This window comes from Myodes glareolus, chromosome 8 (genome assembly GCF_982192425.1).
Source record: "Myodes glareolus chromosome 8, mMyoGla1.1, whole genome shotgun sequence".
NCBI classification, from domain to species: domain Eukaryota; kingdom Metazoa; phylum Chordata; class Mammalia; order Rodentia; family Cricetidae; genus Myodes; species Myodes glareolus.
In genome coordinates this window covers 75930601-75949342 of record NC_142033.1, presented here as the reverse complement: position 1 = coordinate 75949342, position 18742 = coordinate 75930601, and the positions used below count along the sequence as shown (strand labels likewise).

The 18742-nt window shown below is 41.6% G+C and overlaps 1 protein-coding gene across 10 annotated transcripts in view; it reads right to left on the bottom strand.

Annotated features, from left to right (window-relative positions):
- Depdc5 (DEP domain containing 5, GATOR1 subcomplex subunit) overlaps positions 1–18742 on the bottom strand; it is a 124838-nt gene that overhangs the window by 105967 nt on the left and 129 nt on the right. For 9 of the 10 annotated variants that reach the window (XM_085692149.2, XM_087909159.1, XM_087909157.1 and 6 more), the window contains exons 2-8: positions 17892–18007; positions 13840–13927; positions 12311–12357; positions 7055–7140; positions 5465–5548; positions 4657–4706; positions 2137–2206 (exon numbers count right to left, since the gene is read on the bottom strand). In XM_085692149.2, coding sequence (XP_085548275.2) covers positions 2137–2206; positions 4657–4706; positions 5465–5548; positions 7055–7140; positions 12311–12357; positions 13840–13927; positions 17892–17949 — 483 coding nt within the window. In that variant the 5' untranslated portion in view covers positions 17950–18007. Of the gene's footprint in view, positions 1–2136; positions 2207–4656; positions 4707–5464; positions 5549–7054; positions 7141–8344; positions 8437–12310; positions 12358–13839; positions 13929–17891; positions 18008–18742 lie in introns of those variants that run through there. The other variant, XM_085692158.2, reaches the window with a different exon arrangement.

Genomic DNA, 18742 nt, shown 5'->3' with positions numbered 1-18742 from the left:
TAGGTCAGTTCTTCAACTATTGATTCTTCATCGCCCAAGTTTTCAGACTAAAACTGTGCACTAGCCAGGTGCTCACCTTTAATCCCAACACTCAAGAAGCAGAGACAGGCGTATCTCTGTGAACCCCAGGCCAGCCAGAGTTAGGTAGTGGGACCTTGTCTCCAAATATAATGACAACAACAAAAGTGCACCACTATGCCAGTTTTCCCTTTACAATTTACCATTTACATGCCAGGCATGATGATGCATGCCTTTAATCCCAGCACCTGGGAGGCAGAGTCAAGTGGATTTTACGGTTTGAGGCCAGCATGGTCTATGTAGCAAGTTCCAGGAAAGCTAGGGGAACACAGAGAAACTCTGTCTTAAAAAAAAAAAAAATTAAATTAAATTAAAAAACAAATTTACCACTTACAACATTTTATGAGATGGAAAGTCAGGCAAATGATATGGTTATGAAGTCACCTAAATTAAGAGAACTGGTTGGGCCGGGAGGTGGTGCACTCTTTTAATTCCAGTACTTAGAAGGCAGAGACAGGAAGATCTCTGTGAGTTCAAGGCCTGATCTATAAGAGCAAGTTCCAGGACAGCCAGGGCTGTTACACAGAGAAACTCTGTGTAGAAAAAAACAAAACAAAAAAATTAAAAATTAAAAAAGAAGGCTGGTTGTGCTACCATGGGTTTGATTCCAGCACTAAAAAAAAGAACAAAATACATACATATATCAAATGTATCAATGATATAAGGTTGAGAGAGCCTTAAACTTAAAGAGTGAGTGTTTGCGTGTGCATGTGCATGTGCGTGCGTGCGTGCGTGTGTGTGTGTGTGTGTGTGAGACAGAGAGAGAAATAAAAGAGAGAGAGATAAGAGAGGGAGAGAGAAAGGTGGACAAGGAGAGAGTATGAGTAGTCAAGTTTAAATGAGTGTGGGCACACACCCTGGCACTGAGGTAGAAGTCAGAGGCCAACCTTTGAATACAGTCCTCACCTTTCCACACTGAGGTAGGGTCTCTTCCGTGCTGCATAAGCCAGGTGAACTGGCCCAGAAGCTTCTGAAGATTCTCCTCTCCACCTCCCACCTCCCACAGCATATAGCTTTCACCTGGGTTTCAGGACCGGAACTCCTATCATAAGGCTCACACAGCAAATTCTCCTACCAACTGAGTCAATTCCCCAGCTAGAAAATTTTATAACACTGATTTCTTTGCCTTCTGGTACTGGAGATGAATCTGAGGTCTTGTCCCACTAGGCAAGCACTCTACTGCTAAGGGTTATCTCTAAACCAATAGTGTTAATTTCTCTTCATAAACAGATATTGTGTTCTCCAAGCTAGGACGGCAGTACAGCTATAATTTAACACTCCAGAGGCAGATACAGGACTGAGAGTTCAAGACAAATCTAGACTACAAATCAATAGTCCCTGACCTTAAAAAAATTATGTTGTTGTTCTTATAATCAGATTACCCTATTTTTGACCAAAGTGATCTCTCCTCAGCTGCTGCTGCTTCTTTTTTTTTTTTTTTTTTTTTTTTTTTGGTTTTCCAAGACAGTTCCCTGTGTAGCTCTGGCTTTCCTGGCACTAGCTCTATAGAGCAGGCTGCCTCTGTGTGGGATTAAAGGCATGTGTCCCCATGTCCAGCTTCTCCTCAGCTTAAGTAGCTTGGAATGCAGGCACATGCCTATTATACAGGACACCAGATTGTAAATTCTTACAATTGGGAAAATTTCATTGAATTTGAATTAATAAACACTTGAAATTACTAAGTGTATGAACAGTGCCAGCAAACTTTAGGATGCCTTACTCTGCAGCTCAGACTGGAACTGATTATGTAGCCCATAATGGCTTCTAACACACAGTAATCCTCCTGTTTCAATATTCTAAGTGCTGGGATTATAAACAAGAGTCACTGCAACCAGTCCTGTATTTAATATATTGAACGGAGTCATTTGGAAGAAGAAAATGAAGATAGTTCCAACCTACCAAGATCCAACTATAAAATACCATAGCAGTAGAGGGCCAGTTCTAGCTGGGCAGATGGTACCAATCGTGAGATAATTGCTTATTCCTTTTCTTTGAATTCAGAACTCAGGAATATGGCATAAGGAAACGAAACCAAAAAGATCACTTTGTAAATCTTACCCTGGTCTCTTCACTGATGTAACCACACATGACCTTCTCATTCTTGACCCACAGCTCTCCAGCCTGCGCTCTGAAAGGAGATATACATACAAGTTATTGTTACCACTCTCTTCAGGTGGCTCGCTCGCTCCCTGTCTTCTATGTGGTACAAGCTAGTCTCCTGTGTCTGTCATCTAGGTTCACATGCACTCAAATGGTCTGGTCAGTTATATCTCTCCAAAGAGAGCTCCACTATAAGCAGCTTTAGGTGTCCTGAACACACACTAAAGGAGTTCACGGAAAACATACAGGTCTAGAAAACTGGGGCCTTTAGAGCACGGAGACCCTCAGAAATAATACTCAAATTATCTGATTACAGATTTTATAGTTTTGACCAATCCTCAAAAAACAAGTGTCAATAACAACTGGCTTTTTCCTTTTCTGGTTTTTGGTTTTTTCTTTTTTTCTTTTTTTTTTTTTTGGTTTTTGGTTTTTGGTTTTTTCAAGACAAGGTTTCTTAATGTAGCCCTGGCTGGCCTGTAACTCGCTCTGTGACCAGGGTGTCCAGGAACTCACAGAGCTCCACCTGCCTCTGCTCTCAAGCGCCAGAATTAAAGGCATGCGCCACCACACCCAGCAGTTCCTTTCTTCTGCTTTCATGGTTCCCCTTCCTAGTTTCATGATTTACAAATACACATTGAAGCACAGTTTCTGTGACTGAGAGAAACATTCTATTTGTCCTTCTTCTAAGTCTAGCTTGTTTAGCTTTACATAAAGTTATCTGAGTTCATGCATTTCCTGCAAAAATGTGATGATTTTATTTCATTATTTTGTGTGTTTGGTTTGGTTTTTAGAGACAGGTTTCTTTGTGTAGCCTTGGCTGTCCTAGAAGTCACTCTAGACCAGGCTGGCCTTGAACTCACAGAAATCTGCCTGTTTTTGTCTCCTACCTGTTTCTGCTTCCCAAGTGCTGAGACTAACGGCATGTGTCACCATCACTTGGTAATTTTATTTTTAGTGGTTTCATTAAAATTCCATTAGGCATGTATGCCATTTTCTTTATCCATTCATCTGTTGATGGACATATAAGATGACTCCATTTCTTAGCTACTATGACTACAGCAACAATACAATTGGATATGCAAGTATATATGCAGTAAGGATTAAGAGTCCTTCAGATAGCAGGGTGACTGATGGCACATGCCTTTAATCCCAGCATCTGGGAGGCAGAGACAAGCAGATCTTTCTGAGTTCAAAGCGAGTCTGGTCAACAGAGCAAGTTCCAGAACAGCTAGGGTTGTTACACAGAGAAACCCTGTTTTGAAAAACAAAACAAAACAAAACAAAACAAAAAAGGGGGAACTGAGGTTGGAAATAAAACTCAGCAGTTAAAAGCACTTGTTGCTCTTACAGAGGACCTGGACTCAGGTTCCAGTACCCACGTAGTGGCTTACAACAATCCATATCTCCAGTTCCCAGAAATCTGCACAATCTTCTGACTTCTGGGAGCACCAGGTGTGCATATGGTACACATATACAAATGCAGGGAAAACACTCACACAGACAAACTAAACTTAAAAAACAATTTAAAAAATAGCCAACTAATTAAAATAAACTGGTATATCCGTACAGCAAAATGTCATGGAATCATTACAATATTGCTTACAATGAGCTGTAAATGCACAAGAACTAAACATAGACTACATGGTGAGTTTCAAGCTAATCTAGGCTACTGTGACACTCTGTATCCAAAAAACTAAAAATTAAAAAAAAATTTAAAAAAGGGAATGTAGATTTGTGGCAGAGTACTTTCCCAGCATGAGTGCAGCCATTCCCACCACAAAACAAATAAGACAGTAAAAGAAATGGCAGCAGTAGTCTGGGGGTGTTTCAGGGCTGGAGCTGTGGTTACGTGACTGACTAGAATACATGAGGCCCTGGGTTCCAACTCTAGTACTGAAAAAAAAAAAAGCGGGGGAGAGATTTGAAAAGTCTCTTTTACTAAAATACAGAAACTACTTTAAATACAGTGATAGTGAAGCAGTCCAGGTAGAACACTAACACAAGAGAACTACTGTGCTGGTTGTTTTACACCTGTAAACAAGTATTCTAATCTGTAAAATCGAAGGTGTGATAACATGTTAATATAAAACAGTTCCACTTCTAAATTATGTAATTCACACCTTGTGTTAAAGTAGTAATTCTGAAAGCAGCCAGGTCGGGGGCCAGCACCTGTCTCCTAGCACTGGAGAAGTCAGTGCAGAAGGCTGAGGGGCTAAAAGCCAGTGCTGACAACACAGAGAAACTGAGGTCAGCCTGGCTACATGAAACCAGGTCCCAAAATTACAAAAAGCGAACTCGCAAAACCATTCTAAAACTGCCGTCACGGACCTTAGTACTTCTTCACTCATATTGTGCAGGTTACCATGTGCCCTTCACTGTAGAGACCCATAGGCCTCAAGTGTTTTATTCAGCTGACTTCCTGCACTAAATCCTACTTCTGTTTACCATCCAGTAAGCCGAGAATGCCACGATACTTACCTGATGCCAGCAAATTCCACTTTCTGAGTGATATAGGCACAGGTGCTCACCTAAGGGAAGAAGAAAACGAAAGGACTCAACCCATCAGGTCACAGAAAATCACACACAAGAGCTCCTCTTGGCTTTAAAATCTCCTCCAACAGCAAAATGCTGGGCATGGTGATGCACACCCTTATCCCAGCACTCAGGAGGTAGAGACAGGTGCATCTCAGTGAGTTTGAGGCCAGTTTGGTTCCAGGACAGACTCCAAAGCTACACAGAGAAACGTTGTCTTGAAAAAAAAAAAGATACTAAAGAGTTTTCAGTACAGGGTTACAATTCTGATGAAGTGGGCATTTTAAATGGAAAAGGTTCATTAAAAATAAGTAATTGGGTCTGATGGTACATGTCTTTGATTCCAACACTCAGGAGGCAGAGTCAGCACAGTTTACACAGCACGTTCTAGGCCAGCCAAGTCCACATACTGAGACCCTTCTCAAAAGGCAGATGAGGAGTGGGGATGGAGTTGTTGCTTCTACAGAGGACCCAGATTTGGTTCCCAGCACTCACAAGGCAGCTCAGTTGGTAACTCCTGTTCTAGAGGATCCACTATGATCTTCTGATCGATGAAAGTACTAGGCATGCACATAGCCATACACACAAAGATAAAAAAAAAAAAATAGAAAAGGATATAGCCAAATATGTACAGTAACTACTTACAGATGCTAGAATCAGAAGGTATTTGGGTGGCTCTAAATTTATATGATAAATAAGCACAATTCATGTCATAGAAAAGACAATATGCTGGCTTTTAAAAGTTTTATCTTACCAAACTCTTCTTTAGTCGCCACATATCCCCACGGCCAATGTACTGATCCTTAAAAGTCAATTCCACTAGGTCAAGAGTCACATCCTAAAAGAGGATAATCACACTTTTGTATTCTTTTGTCACACTTTATAGTCAAAATATGATAGCCACATGCCGTGAAAAAAAAGTACATAAAGGGGGGGGGGAGTACATAAAGGAAAACCTTTGAACAATCACTCAGTAGCAGAACCTCACAGAATTCTCCACAGCAAAGGCAACTCAACCATGCCCGTGACAATTGTACAGCATATACTATGGCAGCAGCCCATGAAGAGGAGTCCCCAAGGACCACTTGTGTGCCTCAGTCCTGTTGTTGCTGTTTGACAAAGGGTGTTATTGCTTTGCTGCAAGGCCTCCTAACACTGATGAGCTCTAGCAAGCCTCTCTGCCTGGAACTACAGATGCATGCAACCATACCCTTTTGTTTTAGTCTTGAAAGATGCCATTGATTTGTCGGCTTTATTTCACTATAGAATGCACACTATACCCTATGGATAATTATTTTGCCTATCAATAATATAGATAGTATCAATTAATAAAGAAAAATGCAAACCTGGATGTGGTGCTGCACACCTTTAATCCCAGCACTGTGGAGGCAGAGGCAGGCAGATCTATCTCTGTGAGTTCGAGACCAGTCTGGTCTACATTGTGAGTTCCAGGACAGCCAGGGCTACATAGTGAGCCCCTGACTCAAACAAACAAACAAAAGGAAAAAAACTCAAACCCAGGTACAGCGATGTATCTTACACTCCCAGAAAGCTGAGGGAGGAATGCTGGCAGGTCTAGGCCAGCCTGGGTAATATATTAAGTTCTATGTCAACTGAGCTAAACAACAGACTCTGCCTAAAAAAAGAAAATAAACACGAGGGGCTGAAAAGATGGTTCAGAGGTAAGAGCACTGACTGCTCTTCCAGAAGACCCAGGTTCAATACCCAGTACCCACATGGTGACTCACAACTATCTAACTCCAGCTTCAGGGGAATCCAACATCTTTTTCTGGCCTCTCTGGCTATCAGGCATACATGCAAACACTCAAATAGATAATAAAGATAAACAAATGTTTTTAAAAATAATAAAACAATTTAAAAAGAAAAAAATGGACAGAATATATAAATTAGCAATTAAATTGAAAATTATAAATACATCCTTTCATATGAACTAAGACAAGCTTTTGGAGGGGGGGGGTGTTGGTTTTTTTTTTTTCTTCCGGTTTTTCGAGACAGGGTTTCTCTGTAGCTTTGAAGCCTGTCCTGGAACTCTTTCTGTAGATCACGCTGGCCTTGAACTCACAGAGCTCCACTTGTCCCTATCACTCAAGTATTGGGATTAAAGGCAGGCACCACCACTGCCCAGCAAGACAAGCTTTAAAAAGTGAGGACTTAAATGCAGCCTACATATCAGTAATGTTTAAATGACCTAGATATGACCACTTAACAATATAGCACTACACTTAACAACCTCATTTTCATCATCACCTAACCTTTGAGGATAGGTGTTAATCACTATAAAAGTCCAAAACAAAGATATTAAAGTCCAAAACAAAAAACTTACTTTGGGGTCTACGACATTCACATAGACATCTTGGTAAGGTCTTAGCCGGAATACTTGAGTCACAGTCTGATCCACACTGATAGTTTCTAAAATAGAAAAAAAAATCTGGTTCAGTTAACACATTTTGATCATTTGCTTTGGCCTCTGCCTTCCAGGATATTAAATTTTAAAGTTCTCTACAGGTGAAACAAGCCCAAGCACCAACACTTGATTTAAAGTAATGAAAAGCACCTGGTATCAGGGTCCTCTGTAATTCCTGCATTTGGAGGCTGAGGCAGGAGGACTGAAAAGCCTACTGGGCTACTTCACCAGCTCTTGCCTCAAAAAAGAGATGGAGGTAGAGAGATGGCTCAGTGGTTAAGAGAAGCTGTTGCTCTTGCAGTGGACCTGAGCTGAGTCCACTCCCAGCACCTACATGGTAGCTCACAACCATATGTAACCCCAGTATCAGGGGATCCAGCAGCAATGAGCATGGCACACATATATGCATACAGGTAGAACATCCATACACAAAGTAAAATAAATCAATCAAAAAATTAGAAGAGAAAGGTGTAACTTGGTGGTTGCAAACATGCTCAGCACTCGAGTCCCTGAGTTTGCTAGTGGAGTGAAGAAGGAAGAAAATGAGAGAAAAAGGAGTGGAGAAATGAGACGAGATAGAGAGAAAGAGACGAACATTTAAGATCTTGTACATGGGGGACTAGCGAGGTGGCTGTCAATAAAGCACGAGAACCTGGATCCTGATCTTAAGCACTCACGTAAGATCCAAGCATGGCGGCACACACCTGAACTTTAGCAATGGGTTCAGAAACAAGTGGATCCTGGACTTGTGGCCAGTTAGCCTAGCCAAAACAGAGCGCTTTGGGCTCATCAAAAGACTGTCTTGCCAACACGGTGGTGTATGCCTACAATCCCAGTACTCAGGAGGCAAAGGCAGGTGGATCTCTGTGAATTCAAGGCCAATCTCTTCTACATAGTGAGTTACATGTTAGCAAATGTCACACAGTGAGACCTTGTCTCAAAAATAAAACAAACAAAAAGACCATTGCAAAAAAGTTGAGACAGCGATAGAAGACACCTGACATCCACCTCTAGCCTCTATATATTCAGGCATGAGTAAGCACACATGCACACACACACACACACACACACACACACACACACACACAAGGAAAATTTTAGTACTTGGGACACTGAGACATGAGAATTGTCCTGAACTAGAAACCAGCCTGGATTACACAGTGAGTTTAAGGTCAGGCTGGGCACAGGAAAAAAATGAGGAGTAAGTACCTTTGATTCCAGCACTCTGGAGGTAGAGGGCAGAGGATCAGAAATTCAAAGTCATCCTCACTACACAGCAAGTTCAGCCTGGACCATGAGACCTTATCACCAAAAACAAAAACAAAAACAAAAAAATTAAAAATGAAAAGTATTTAAAAAATCTGAGCCAGATATGATTGTACATGCCTTTAATCCCAGCACTTGGGAGTCAGACAAGTAGATCTCAGCCTGGTCTATATAATGAAATCAAAAACAGCCAGGGCTTCTGTTTCAAAAAACAAACAAAAAGGATCTGGAGGCTGGCCTGGGAATGTAACTCAGTGGCCCGGAACTTGTTTAGTATGCAGCAGGCCTGGGTGGGGGTGGGAGGAGCAACATAAGAAAAGTTCAAATCCCAGTAGCAGAAGTAAGTTACTCCACAGATTCTAAAAACAATATAAGCAATCGCCACTGCTGTTGGTTGATCCCCAAAACCAGACAATAATAAATTGACCTTTCTGAAGGCATCGCTGGCCTGGAGCACCGAACAGAAACAAACCCAGTTAACGGAGCTGAAAGCTTTCTCCTGGCTGACTAGCCGTCATGGAGGCTGAAGGATCACCAACTGTCTTACTCAGCTACGGAGCCTATATGCAACAACACAAACCAACCAGGCAGGATAAGTCCAATGGAGCAATAGTAAAAGTCTGTTATGGAGTCAATCTGACACAATACAGTAGAGGAAATTCATTTCTGCTACTGTAAACCTTGGCAAAGACCTGTGGTTGCAGTTTTACTAAATGAATACAATGTGCCTTTCAAATTGGCTTCTTCCATCCAAGTTATAACCGGGCCTAATCCTGCTTAGCTTCTAAGATCTGAAGGGACTGAGAACATCTCCAGATGTTCAGCCATAGACTGTATCATCAGCCACAGACTCAGACTGCTTTCTAAATTACTATATTTTAATTTTATTTATTATTATTTTGATTTTGGATATAGAGTTCTCACTACATAGTCCTAAACTGTCTTAGAACCTTACTCTGCAGCACAGGCTGGTCTTAACTCACAAGGCTCTACCTGCCTCCATTGAAATTAAAAGCATACAGTACTGAAACTGGCCCATAGATTTGTGTAGCTATTAGCTTTGGCCATCAATGACTGCAGAGATTCATAACTGGTCAAAGTACTGAGAACAAATGATTGCTGCATGCCCAGCCACAAGGCTCAGGGAAAATGCAACACAGAAGAAGGAGCCAGAGAGAAGTGGGAAGAACAGTGTGGGATGCTAACTTCTGGATATGACATGACAATTTCACTGTATAACTCACAGTAGCTATGATTACCTATACAAGATCGGGCCTGTCAACACCCTGTCATGAAAGGAGGAGAGGTTCATGAGGCCCCAGTCATCTCTGCAGATTTAAACACAGTCAATGGTTGAAGAGGGAGGAAAACACAATTTACCAGTGGAGTAGCCATGGGTAAGGTGCCTACGCGCCTGTGTATAAATCCTCCCCATGTTCTTGTAAACAACCCTAATAAAACTCACTGGGTCAGACACAAAGTCCTGAAAGCAGGGGAGCTATGCTGGAAGAGGACAAGATTATCAGATGTGAGGGACAAGAAAGGGTACTAAGGAATGTATGATAGAAATAAATGTGTGTGTGTGTCTGTGCATGCATATACACACACACATATAAAATGTTTTATGACCCATTATTTGGGCTGGCAAAGTAATTTGGTGGTAAAGTCACTTGCCACCAGGCCTGACAACCTGAGTTCAATCCTTGGGACCCACATGGTGAAATGAGAGAACTGACTCCCTGAAGTTGTCCACACATTCATCCTGCCCAATGTGTGTATTCACACACATACTTACAGAAGTAAATGCAGGAAGAACTTTTTCTTTAGACAGGGTCTCACTATGTCTTCGGATAGAGAGACCATTACAGAAAACTACACTGGTCAAAATGCAGAGAACAAGAGGCTGGGTGGTACCCAGACACAATTGATACATCTACATCACAATTTCCACACCTAAGGCTCTGGGATCATTTGTGAAAGAGTGATCAGAAAGATTTTAAGAGCCTGGCGAACAGGAAGTTAGCTGTTAGATTGTGTGTCCTAGAAATGTCAGAAAGGCTCCCCATATGAAGCTTCATCAACATGGATGCCTAAATAAGACCTGAACAATGATACACCGAAGAACATGCTAACATGGAAGGGGGAAAGCTTGAGGGACCTCAACCATAGACCAAAAACAGCAGGCCACTGTGGAATGCTAAGCGCGAGAGAAATGGTCTTCCACAGGGAAGAGCCTTCCATTTGCTTATCCAATGCCAAGTGCTCATCCTGAGATCATGTACACACAGGTTAACATTCTATGGACTAAGCAGACTGAATTTAAGAATTTAGGAATGTGTGTGTATGTATATAACAACAATAAAGATTCAGGAAGAAGAAAACTGTATGCTCTTTCTCAAGCAGAATCTAGCCAATAATATATGCATATATGTAAACAAATGTACACATAGCTACAGTAAACCAGGAAGAGAATAAGAAAGGTTGAATATCAGGGGGTGAGGAAAGACTGGATGCAGGTGACAAACACAGTTACAAAAGAGGATAGGAAGTTACTTGTTTTTCTAAGTTTAATTTGGTCACAGACCTTTTTGTTTTGTTTTAGTGATGGCGAAGTGCATAAAATATATTTGGTAATAAACGTGAAAAATTTAATGTGAAAATTTAATTTCCCAGCTGCCCTTCCAAATGCCTATTTTAACTGTATAGTTCATTGAGTACAGATTTTGGATCTGGTTAATTTTGGTGTGTGATCATTTTTATTTATTCGCAAGTGGTTTTTGTTTGTTTGGTTGGTTAGTTTGGTTTTATTGAGACAGGGTTTCACTGTGTAACAGTCCTCGTCCTGGAAACCATTTTGTATAGCATGATGGTCTTGAGCTAACAGAAATCCACCTGCCTCTCTGCCTCCAGAGTACTGGGATTAAAGGCCTTTGACACCACACATGACTTTTCTTTCTTTCTTTTTGAAACAGAGATTCAAGGCCTGCACCATCACATCTGTTTTATACAGTTCCAGAGATGGATGGAACCCAAGGCTCAGTGTATATTGGGCAGGCTGACTAACTGAGCTACATCACTTGGCCCCTCCCCTTTCTTGAGGTCCCTAAAGTGCAGGCACAGTAAGCAAACTGGTTCTAGGAGGAAACGTTTAGGGAAAAGAGCCTATTTATCACCCCATGCCTATGTACAAGTAGATACACATATGATTAAAGTCAGATGCATCATACAAGAAGACAGGAGAAGTTAGACAACCTAAGCCTAACACTCAAGACAGAATGCTACCCAGACTCTCCACTTGGACCCACAAAAGCAAGTCCTGGTTAGTAACCAGGTACTTGCAGTTCCATACTTGCTCAGGCTTTTGCAACTGACTTATCTACTCTCTACCTTCACTTTCTCTTTGATTAAAATTCCTTGCTACTTTTTGATTTGCATGTAATTCTCTGATCCTTTGAAAAAAGACAGAAAGAATCTAGAAACACCTAGACCAGAGAACACTGGCAACATACTCATCCCAGAAAATACTTAAATATTACTTAGAATATTCACCATCAATTTTTTTAGAGTTAAATACAAAACTTCCCATGTTCAAATTACCTTTTCCTCTGGCTCTAAATGTAGTTTCTTCAATGCCTGCAACATGCTAACAAAGGAGATTCTTTGGCAATTTTCTCATGGACGAGATTAAAGCTTAGTCAGCTATAAAGGTAAATGAAGACAGCAAACATACCAACTATTGCTCCTGGGGCAGTGTCTGAATATGCTGCCACTGACCCCCAAAAGCTTGATTTATCTTTTTTGCTAGAGGAAACTCAATCTGCTAGGCACTTATTCCCTGAGATTTTCAAGAGAACTTTCAAACGTTTTGCAGGCAGTAACTATAAAATCTCAGAGCGAGGTAATATTTACCTTTCTGTAAATCTTCCTTAAGAGACTTGACTTGCAAAAGCAGAGGACTGGAAAAGAAAGCAACAAAGATGAGCGAGACTACAGGAGGTAAAGTTACCCTATCTGCAACCAAATGCAAACTAATAATGTAGTATACATTATAACTTGGCCGGGCGGAGGTGGCACACGCCTTTAATCCCAGCACTTCGGAAGCAGAGGCAGGTGGATCCTCTGTGAGTTCAAGGCCAGGCTGGTCTACAAGAGCTAGTTCCAAGGCAGGCACCAAAGCTACAGAGAAACCTTGTCTCAAAACAAACAAACAAACAAATAAACAAAAAATACATTGTAACTTGTGCCACAACCAGAGAAAACTTCCTTAGGAACAAAGATACTACTACACTTGACCTGAAAAGATGAAGGAAAGCAACAAAAGACTTTCCAGAGTTGTTACAGCAACCCTAAAAACAAAAATGGGTCACTTAAAAAAAAACAAAAAACCTGTTGTTGGGACTGAAGACATGTCTCAGTGGTTAAGAGCACCAGTTGCTCTTCCAGAGGATTCAAGTTTGTTTGGTTTCCAGCTCCACTTCAAGTGGCTCCCAACTACAGACCCAGGGGCTCTTCATCTGATGACACTTGCACTCATATGCATAGACATACATTTAATTCTTTTTAAAAATTGCTTTTCTTTTTTCTTTCTTACTTGCTTTTGTTTTTTTGTTTGTTGTTTGTTGTTTTTGTTTTTTGAGACAGGGTTTCTCTGTGTAGCTTTGGAGCTTGTCCTGGACCTCACTCAGTAGACCAGGCTGGTCTCCAACTTATAGAGATCTGCCTACCTCTGCCTCTCAAGTGCTGGGATTAAAGGTGTGCACCGCCACCACCACCCAGCTAAAATTTTATTTTTTTGAGACAGTTTCTCTCTGTAGCCCTGGCTATCCTGGAACTTACTCTGTAGACCAGGCTAGCCATGAACTCAAGAGATCCACCTGGTTCTATCTCACAACTGCTGGAATTAAAGTGTGTACCACCACACCTAACCATAATTTTTTTTTTAAAAAAAAATTCTTTAAAAAAAATTTTTTTTAAATTTTCTATGTATATGAGTGCTTTACCCTGCACATAGGTCTGTGCAACACATGCATGTCTGGTGCCCTAGAAGGCCAGATGAGGGTATCAGATGCCCTGGGACTACAATCACAGATGGCTGTGGCATGCCGCATGCTAGAAATCAAACTCAGGTCCTCTAGAAGAGCAGTCAGTGTTCTTAACCACTGAGCCACTTCTTCAGTCTTAGACATGAGCTTTTTTTGTCCGTTTGTTTTTAAGACAGGGTTTCTCTGTGTGACAGTCCTTCCCCTCTTCGAGCTCACAGAGATCTGCCTGCCTCTGCCTCTGAGTTCTGGGATTAAAAGTGTACACCACCACCACCAGGCACATGAGCACTTTTTTGTTTTGTTCTGAGATAGGATCTTACAATGTAGCCCTGAGTAGACTGAAATAGTATTTGAAAACAACTGGTGCCTAGTTCCCTTAACCCTTGAATTGCTCACCTGTATTCATCATTGGGGTGAGCAATCTCCACAATGTCTCCAAGCTTGATGTGAGGAAACACTTTAGGGTTCACGACTAACTCATCATCTGAAAGACATTTCAATGACTTTAAAAGCAAATGGGCTTAGTAGTTGACCACAGGCTTAGCACATATGAGGTGTGGGGGTGAATCTCTCCCACATACCTCTACAAAAATAAAAGCATCGGAGAAAAAACACAGGGCATCCCCACCATGTTGGTGTTACTACTAGATCTCATATATGAACTCTGGCACTACTTTTACTTTTTTGATTGACAAAGGTGTCTTAGGAGAGCATCAAACTCATCATATAAGGTAGTTTGGAACCCTTTCACCTTCCTGTCTCCACCTCCAGACTGCCGGTACCACAGGGCAGGCTATACTACGCTCATTGTTTATTTTTATTTTTGTTATATTGAGGTTCCATTTGGATTTTTGTTTTCTGGGTTGTTGGACCTTTTGTGGGGGCGGGGAGTTAAGTGTGTGTATGTATGCCAGAGGACAACTTGCAAATGTTGGTTCATTTCACCATATGGGGCCCAGGGATTGAACTCAGGTCAGTTGGTTTGGAAGCAAATGCCCTTACCCACTGAGCCATCTCACCAGCCCCCATTTGTCCTGTTTTTTTTTTTTCTATTTTACAAAGTCCTAAGGATGTAACTTAACCTAGGGGCTCACGCATAGGTAAGCAAGTGTTCTGCCTTTTCTCTGAGCGTCCATTTTGAAACTAGTTTTAGAACAACTAAAGGATTTGCATAGGGCTGAGGATGTAACTCAAGAGATAAAGTACTTGTCTAGCACGCTTGAGAGCCTGGGTCCCATCCGTAGTTCAGAAGAAAAAAATGAGTGAAAAAGTTTTGGCAAAGGTATCTAGGGCCACGACAGTAAATGGCTGCACTGGACAGAGCTCAGAGACCTGTCTCCAAGCACATGTTCTGTCTACTATTTTACTGGACAGAGCTCAGAGACCTGTCTCCAAGCACATGCTCTTTCTACTATCTTACTGTTTCTATGGAAAAGGCAGCCCATGGTTCAGGGAATTATGCCTCCAGAATATCACTTTACTCTCTAAAATATTGTGACTCTGTCATACACATGATGGAAACAGCCTAGGTCCCGCTTATATTTATATTTATGTAATATGCAAAGAATTCCCTTAAAAACACTGTCTTAAACCCTCACAAAAAAACTTTTGGAGCTAACAAGAGCAAGAAAAAACCTGGGAGACAAACTGACTTATCTAAAGGTAGACAGTCAGTAAAATCTCATTACTAGTAATGAGTTCCTTCTGTCTAAATTAGGCTCGCCACCTCTTATATGTTATAAAACTCGAGTCACATAGTCTAGACTTCAAGTGTTAGTTCACATGGGGTTCAAAACAACCTTTAAACTATAGGGATTGGGGTAAGGGCATAGCTCAACAGAGTAAATGCTTAGCATGAGACCTTGGCTGCAATCCCAATTCTTAATACAAATAAATAAATAAATAAACCCACCCGCCCCAAAATAAGGGTAGACTACAAGTGTAATTATACTTGATAAAATTCAGCCTAGTACAGGACTGATTGGGTTGATCTCAGTCTTTATTTAGAATGTTCCATGGACAATTTTAGATCCAATCTCTGTGAAGTCCCAACAAACTTCCATTGTCTAAGCTCCCTGAGCACACGGTTTGTTTGGTTTTTTGGTTTTGTTTGGTTTTTCGAGACAGGGTTCCTTTGTAGCTTTGGAGCCTGTCCTGGAACTAGCTCCTGTAGACCAGATTGGCCTCAAACTCACAGAGATCCACCTGCCTCTGCCTCCCGAGTGCTGGGATTAAAGGTGTCCATCACCACAGCCCGGCAAGCACATTTTTTTTTTCATTTCTTTTTCCTTCTTCTTTCTCTCCATCTTTACTTACTGCTTTTTCTTTTTCTTTTTTTTTTTTTTGTTTGCAATTTTGTTTGTCTTGAGACAGAGTCTCCCTGTGTAACTGGAGCTAGCCTAGAGCTCCCCATGTAAACCAGGGTGGCCGCAAACTCACACAGAGATCTGACTGCCTTTGCCTCTAGTGTGCTGGAATTTAAAGCACACACCACCACATCTAGATCCTTTTTATTTCCTCTGAAACAGTCAGTTTCACTCTGCAGCAGGTTGACCTCAATCCTCCTGTCTCAACCTTGGAAAGTTCTGTGTCAAAGGCATGTCACTACAGCTAGCTAATCATTTCATAAAGTTAAGAAACTCCTTTGGGACAAGAGATTTTGCCATATTCACAATCTTTTTATTCGATAGGTATACTGGTTAGAATTTTATTTGTATTCCTAGGTATATCACCAAACTACATCTGTCCTGTATAAACACACCCAAAATAAAATAAACCAGAGACCTATATAACTACACAGTACAATATATATGTATATATATATATATCATATATACTGTATTCTTCTTATTTCCTCTGCTGAAGGAATCTCTGTTATTTATTCAACAGCCATCTATTAGCCATCTATTCTTCATAAATGTTTAGGCCAGTTTCAGAAAGAGTGTGTGGCAACCCCCTATGAGATTGATATGACCAAACATGAGGACTGCAATAATTTGACAACTAAAGGTTTCTAAACATGCAAGTACCGAATTAACTCCAAATTAACACGTAATGAACTAAGGTATGTGGCAGAGCTTCCACATGTCATCACTCAGGTTAGCCGGCCAGCTAGTCCAGCTTAGTCGGCAAGCCCCAGGCCCCACCAAGAAACTGTCTCAAAAAGGAAGGTAAAGAAAAAGAAATGAATAAAAATACAAGGTGCCAGGCATGATGGACATGCCTTTAATTCCAGTAGTTAGTAGGCAAAGATATCTCTGTAAGAGAGAATAGGATCTCTGTAACTTCAAGGCCAGCCTGATGGGCAGAGTAAACCAGTTAAGGCTAAAGAGTGAGACCCTGTTCTGGAAGGAAAAAAAGAGGCCAATGGCTCCTGAGAAACAATACTAAAGGTCGGCACCTATCTCTCATAAATGCACACAGACATGTGTATAAATAAACAAATATTAAATGAAATTTAAAGTAAAAAAGAACTCCCTGAGGACTGGGGAACCACTCCTTGGTAGAGTTGGTAGAGTGCTTGCTAGCATGTACAATGTATGGGTTCTTTGCCCAGAATCACATAAAACCCGGTAGGAACACAAGCCTGAGATCTCAGCACTTGGTTATAGAGGAAGAAAGTTCAGAAATTCAAGATCATCTTCCAATACTGATTTCAAAGCCAATATGGGCTATAAGACTCTATCAAAAACAAAGCTACTTCATTGTGTCAGCAATACTGACTTCTGAAGTAAATAGCATTAAAAAAAATAGAAAGAGTCAGGTGATGGTGGTGCCCGCCTTTAATTTCAGCACTCAAGAGGCAGAGGCAGGCGGATCTCTGAGTTGGAGGCCAGCCTGGTCTAAGGAGTGAGTTTTAGGTCAGCCAGGATTGTTACATAGAATAACCCTGTCCCTGCGGCTGGAAAGATGAGAGGTTAAGAGCACTGGCTGCTCTTTGGCTCACAACCATCTGTAATAACCTGATGCCTTCTTCTGGCATGCAGGCAGACATGCAAGCAGAACACTGTATACATAAAAAAATAAATAAAATCTAAAAAAAAAAAGCCAAAAGTACCTATGAGGCCTTGGGTTAATTGCACAGGAGAGAGAAGGGAAAAAAACAAGTGGATACTAAGTCAGGTGTGGTAGAGCATTTCCACCCAGACACAGACTGGAGGATAATGGGTTCAAGGCCAGCCTGGGCTACAAGGCAAGTTCCAGAAGATCCTGGGATACCTGGTAAGACCAAGATTCAAAATAAAACCAAACAAAACCTGAATGTGAATGCTTTTCAGAGTTCTTGTCGACTCTGGTGTAACCAGTTCTCCTGATGGCTGTTATGGTTTCACTCATTTACCTGACCAACTCAATTTGTGATATTCGTAATTGTTAAGGCATTGTATTGTACTGGGCACATCATAACTTCGGCCAATTTACACAATCCCCAAAGAATAATCAATACTGACCACTGCCCCCAAAGCCCTTCTTGTGGATGACAAGTTTGTAGACCTTTGTAGTTCTCATTTTGTCTGTGGTTTCTTCAGCTGTTCCAATCTTGGAGCAGGGAAGTCATCTTGCCTTCCTGCCATTGAAACACAAACAAAACAGCCAGATGTCAGGCTTCCTAAAATTGCTCTTTAATTTTAGGCCTTGAAGATACTGGTTATTGTTCAGCCGAGAGGCATGCCAACCCTTAAACTAAATCTGTCCTCCAATTACCAAGGGAGAAAAACAAACAGAAGTGTGCTTTAGGAATTAAAGTGAACTGGGGCTGAGATCCAGTCAATCCTCTGAAAAAATACTCTCACTGTCGCATACCTAGCAGACACTTGTAGTGACAGAGACATTGCCTAGTTTCTGTCTGCATTAGTAACACCAGAATAGTACAGGAATATTAGGTTAGTCCATCACATCTGGAGAGAAATGTCAAAACAGGGGACTGGCCCAAGGTCACTCAAACTCTTAAGCACTCCCGTGATTCGCGTTTCACTAACACTGTCCTGGGGAAGAGAGCACAGAGAAGGCTGGGGTTTCTTTGCCGAACCTCTCTATGTGAACCAACTCTCAGAGGACCGATTTCATCGTTGTGGTAGCAGAAGCTCGGGGAGGGAAAGACTTATCCAAGGTCACACGGGGGCTGAGGGAAGAATCGGGCCTCGAACCTGGCTCGGAGCCCCCTCCTTCAAACCCCTCAAGTCTCAGCCCGGGGCGGGCGCTCGACTCGCCCCCAGTTCCACAGCCCCTCCCCTCCTCGGGCCCGGCCCGAGGCCATATCCTCGCCAGATATTCCGGACCTCCTCAGGATATCCCACCTGAG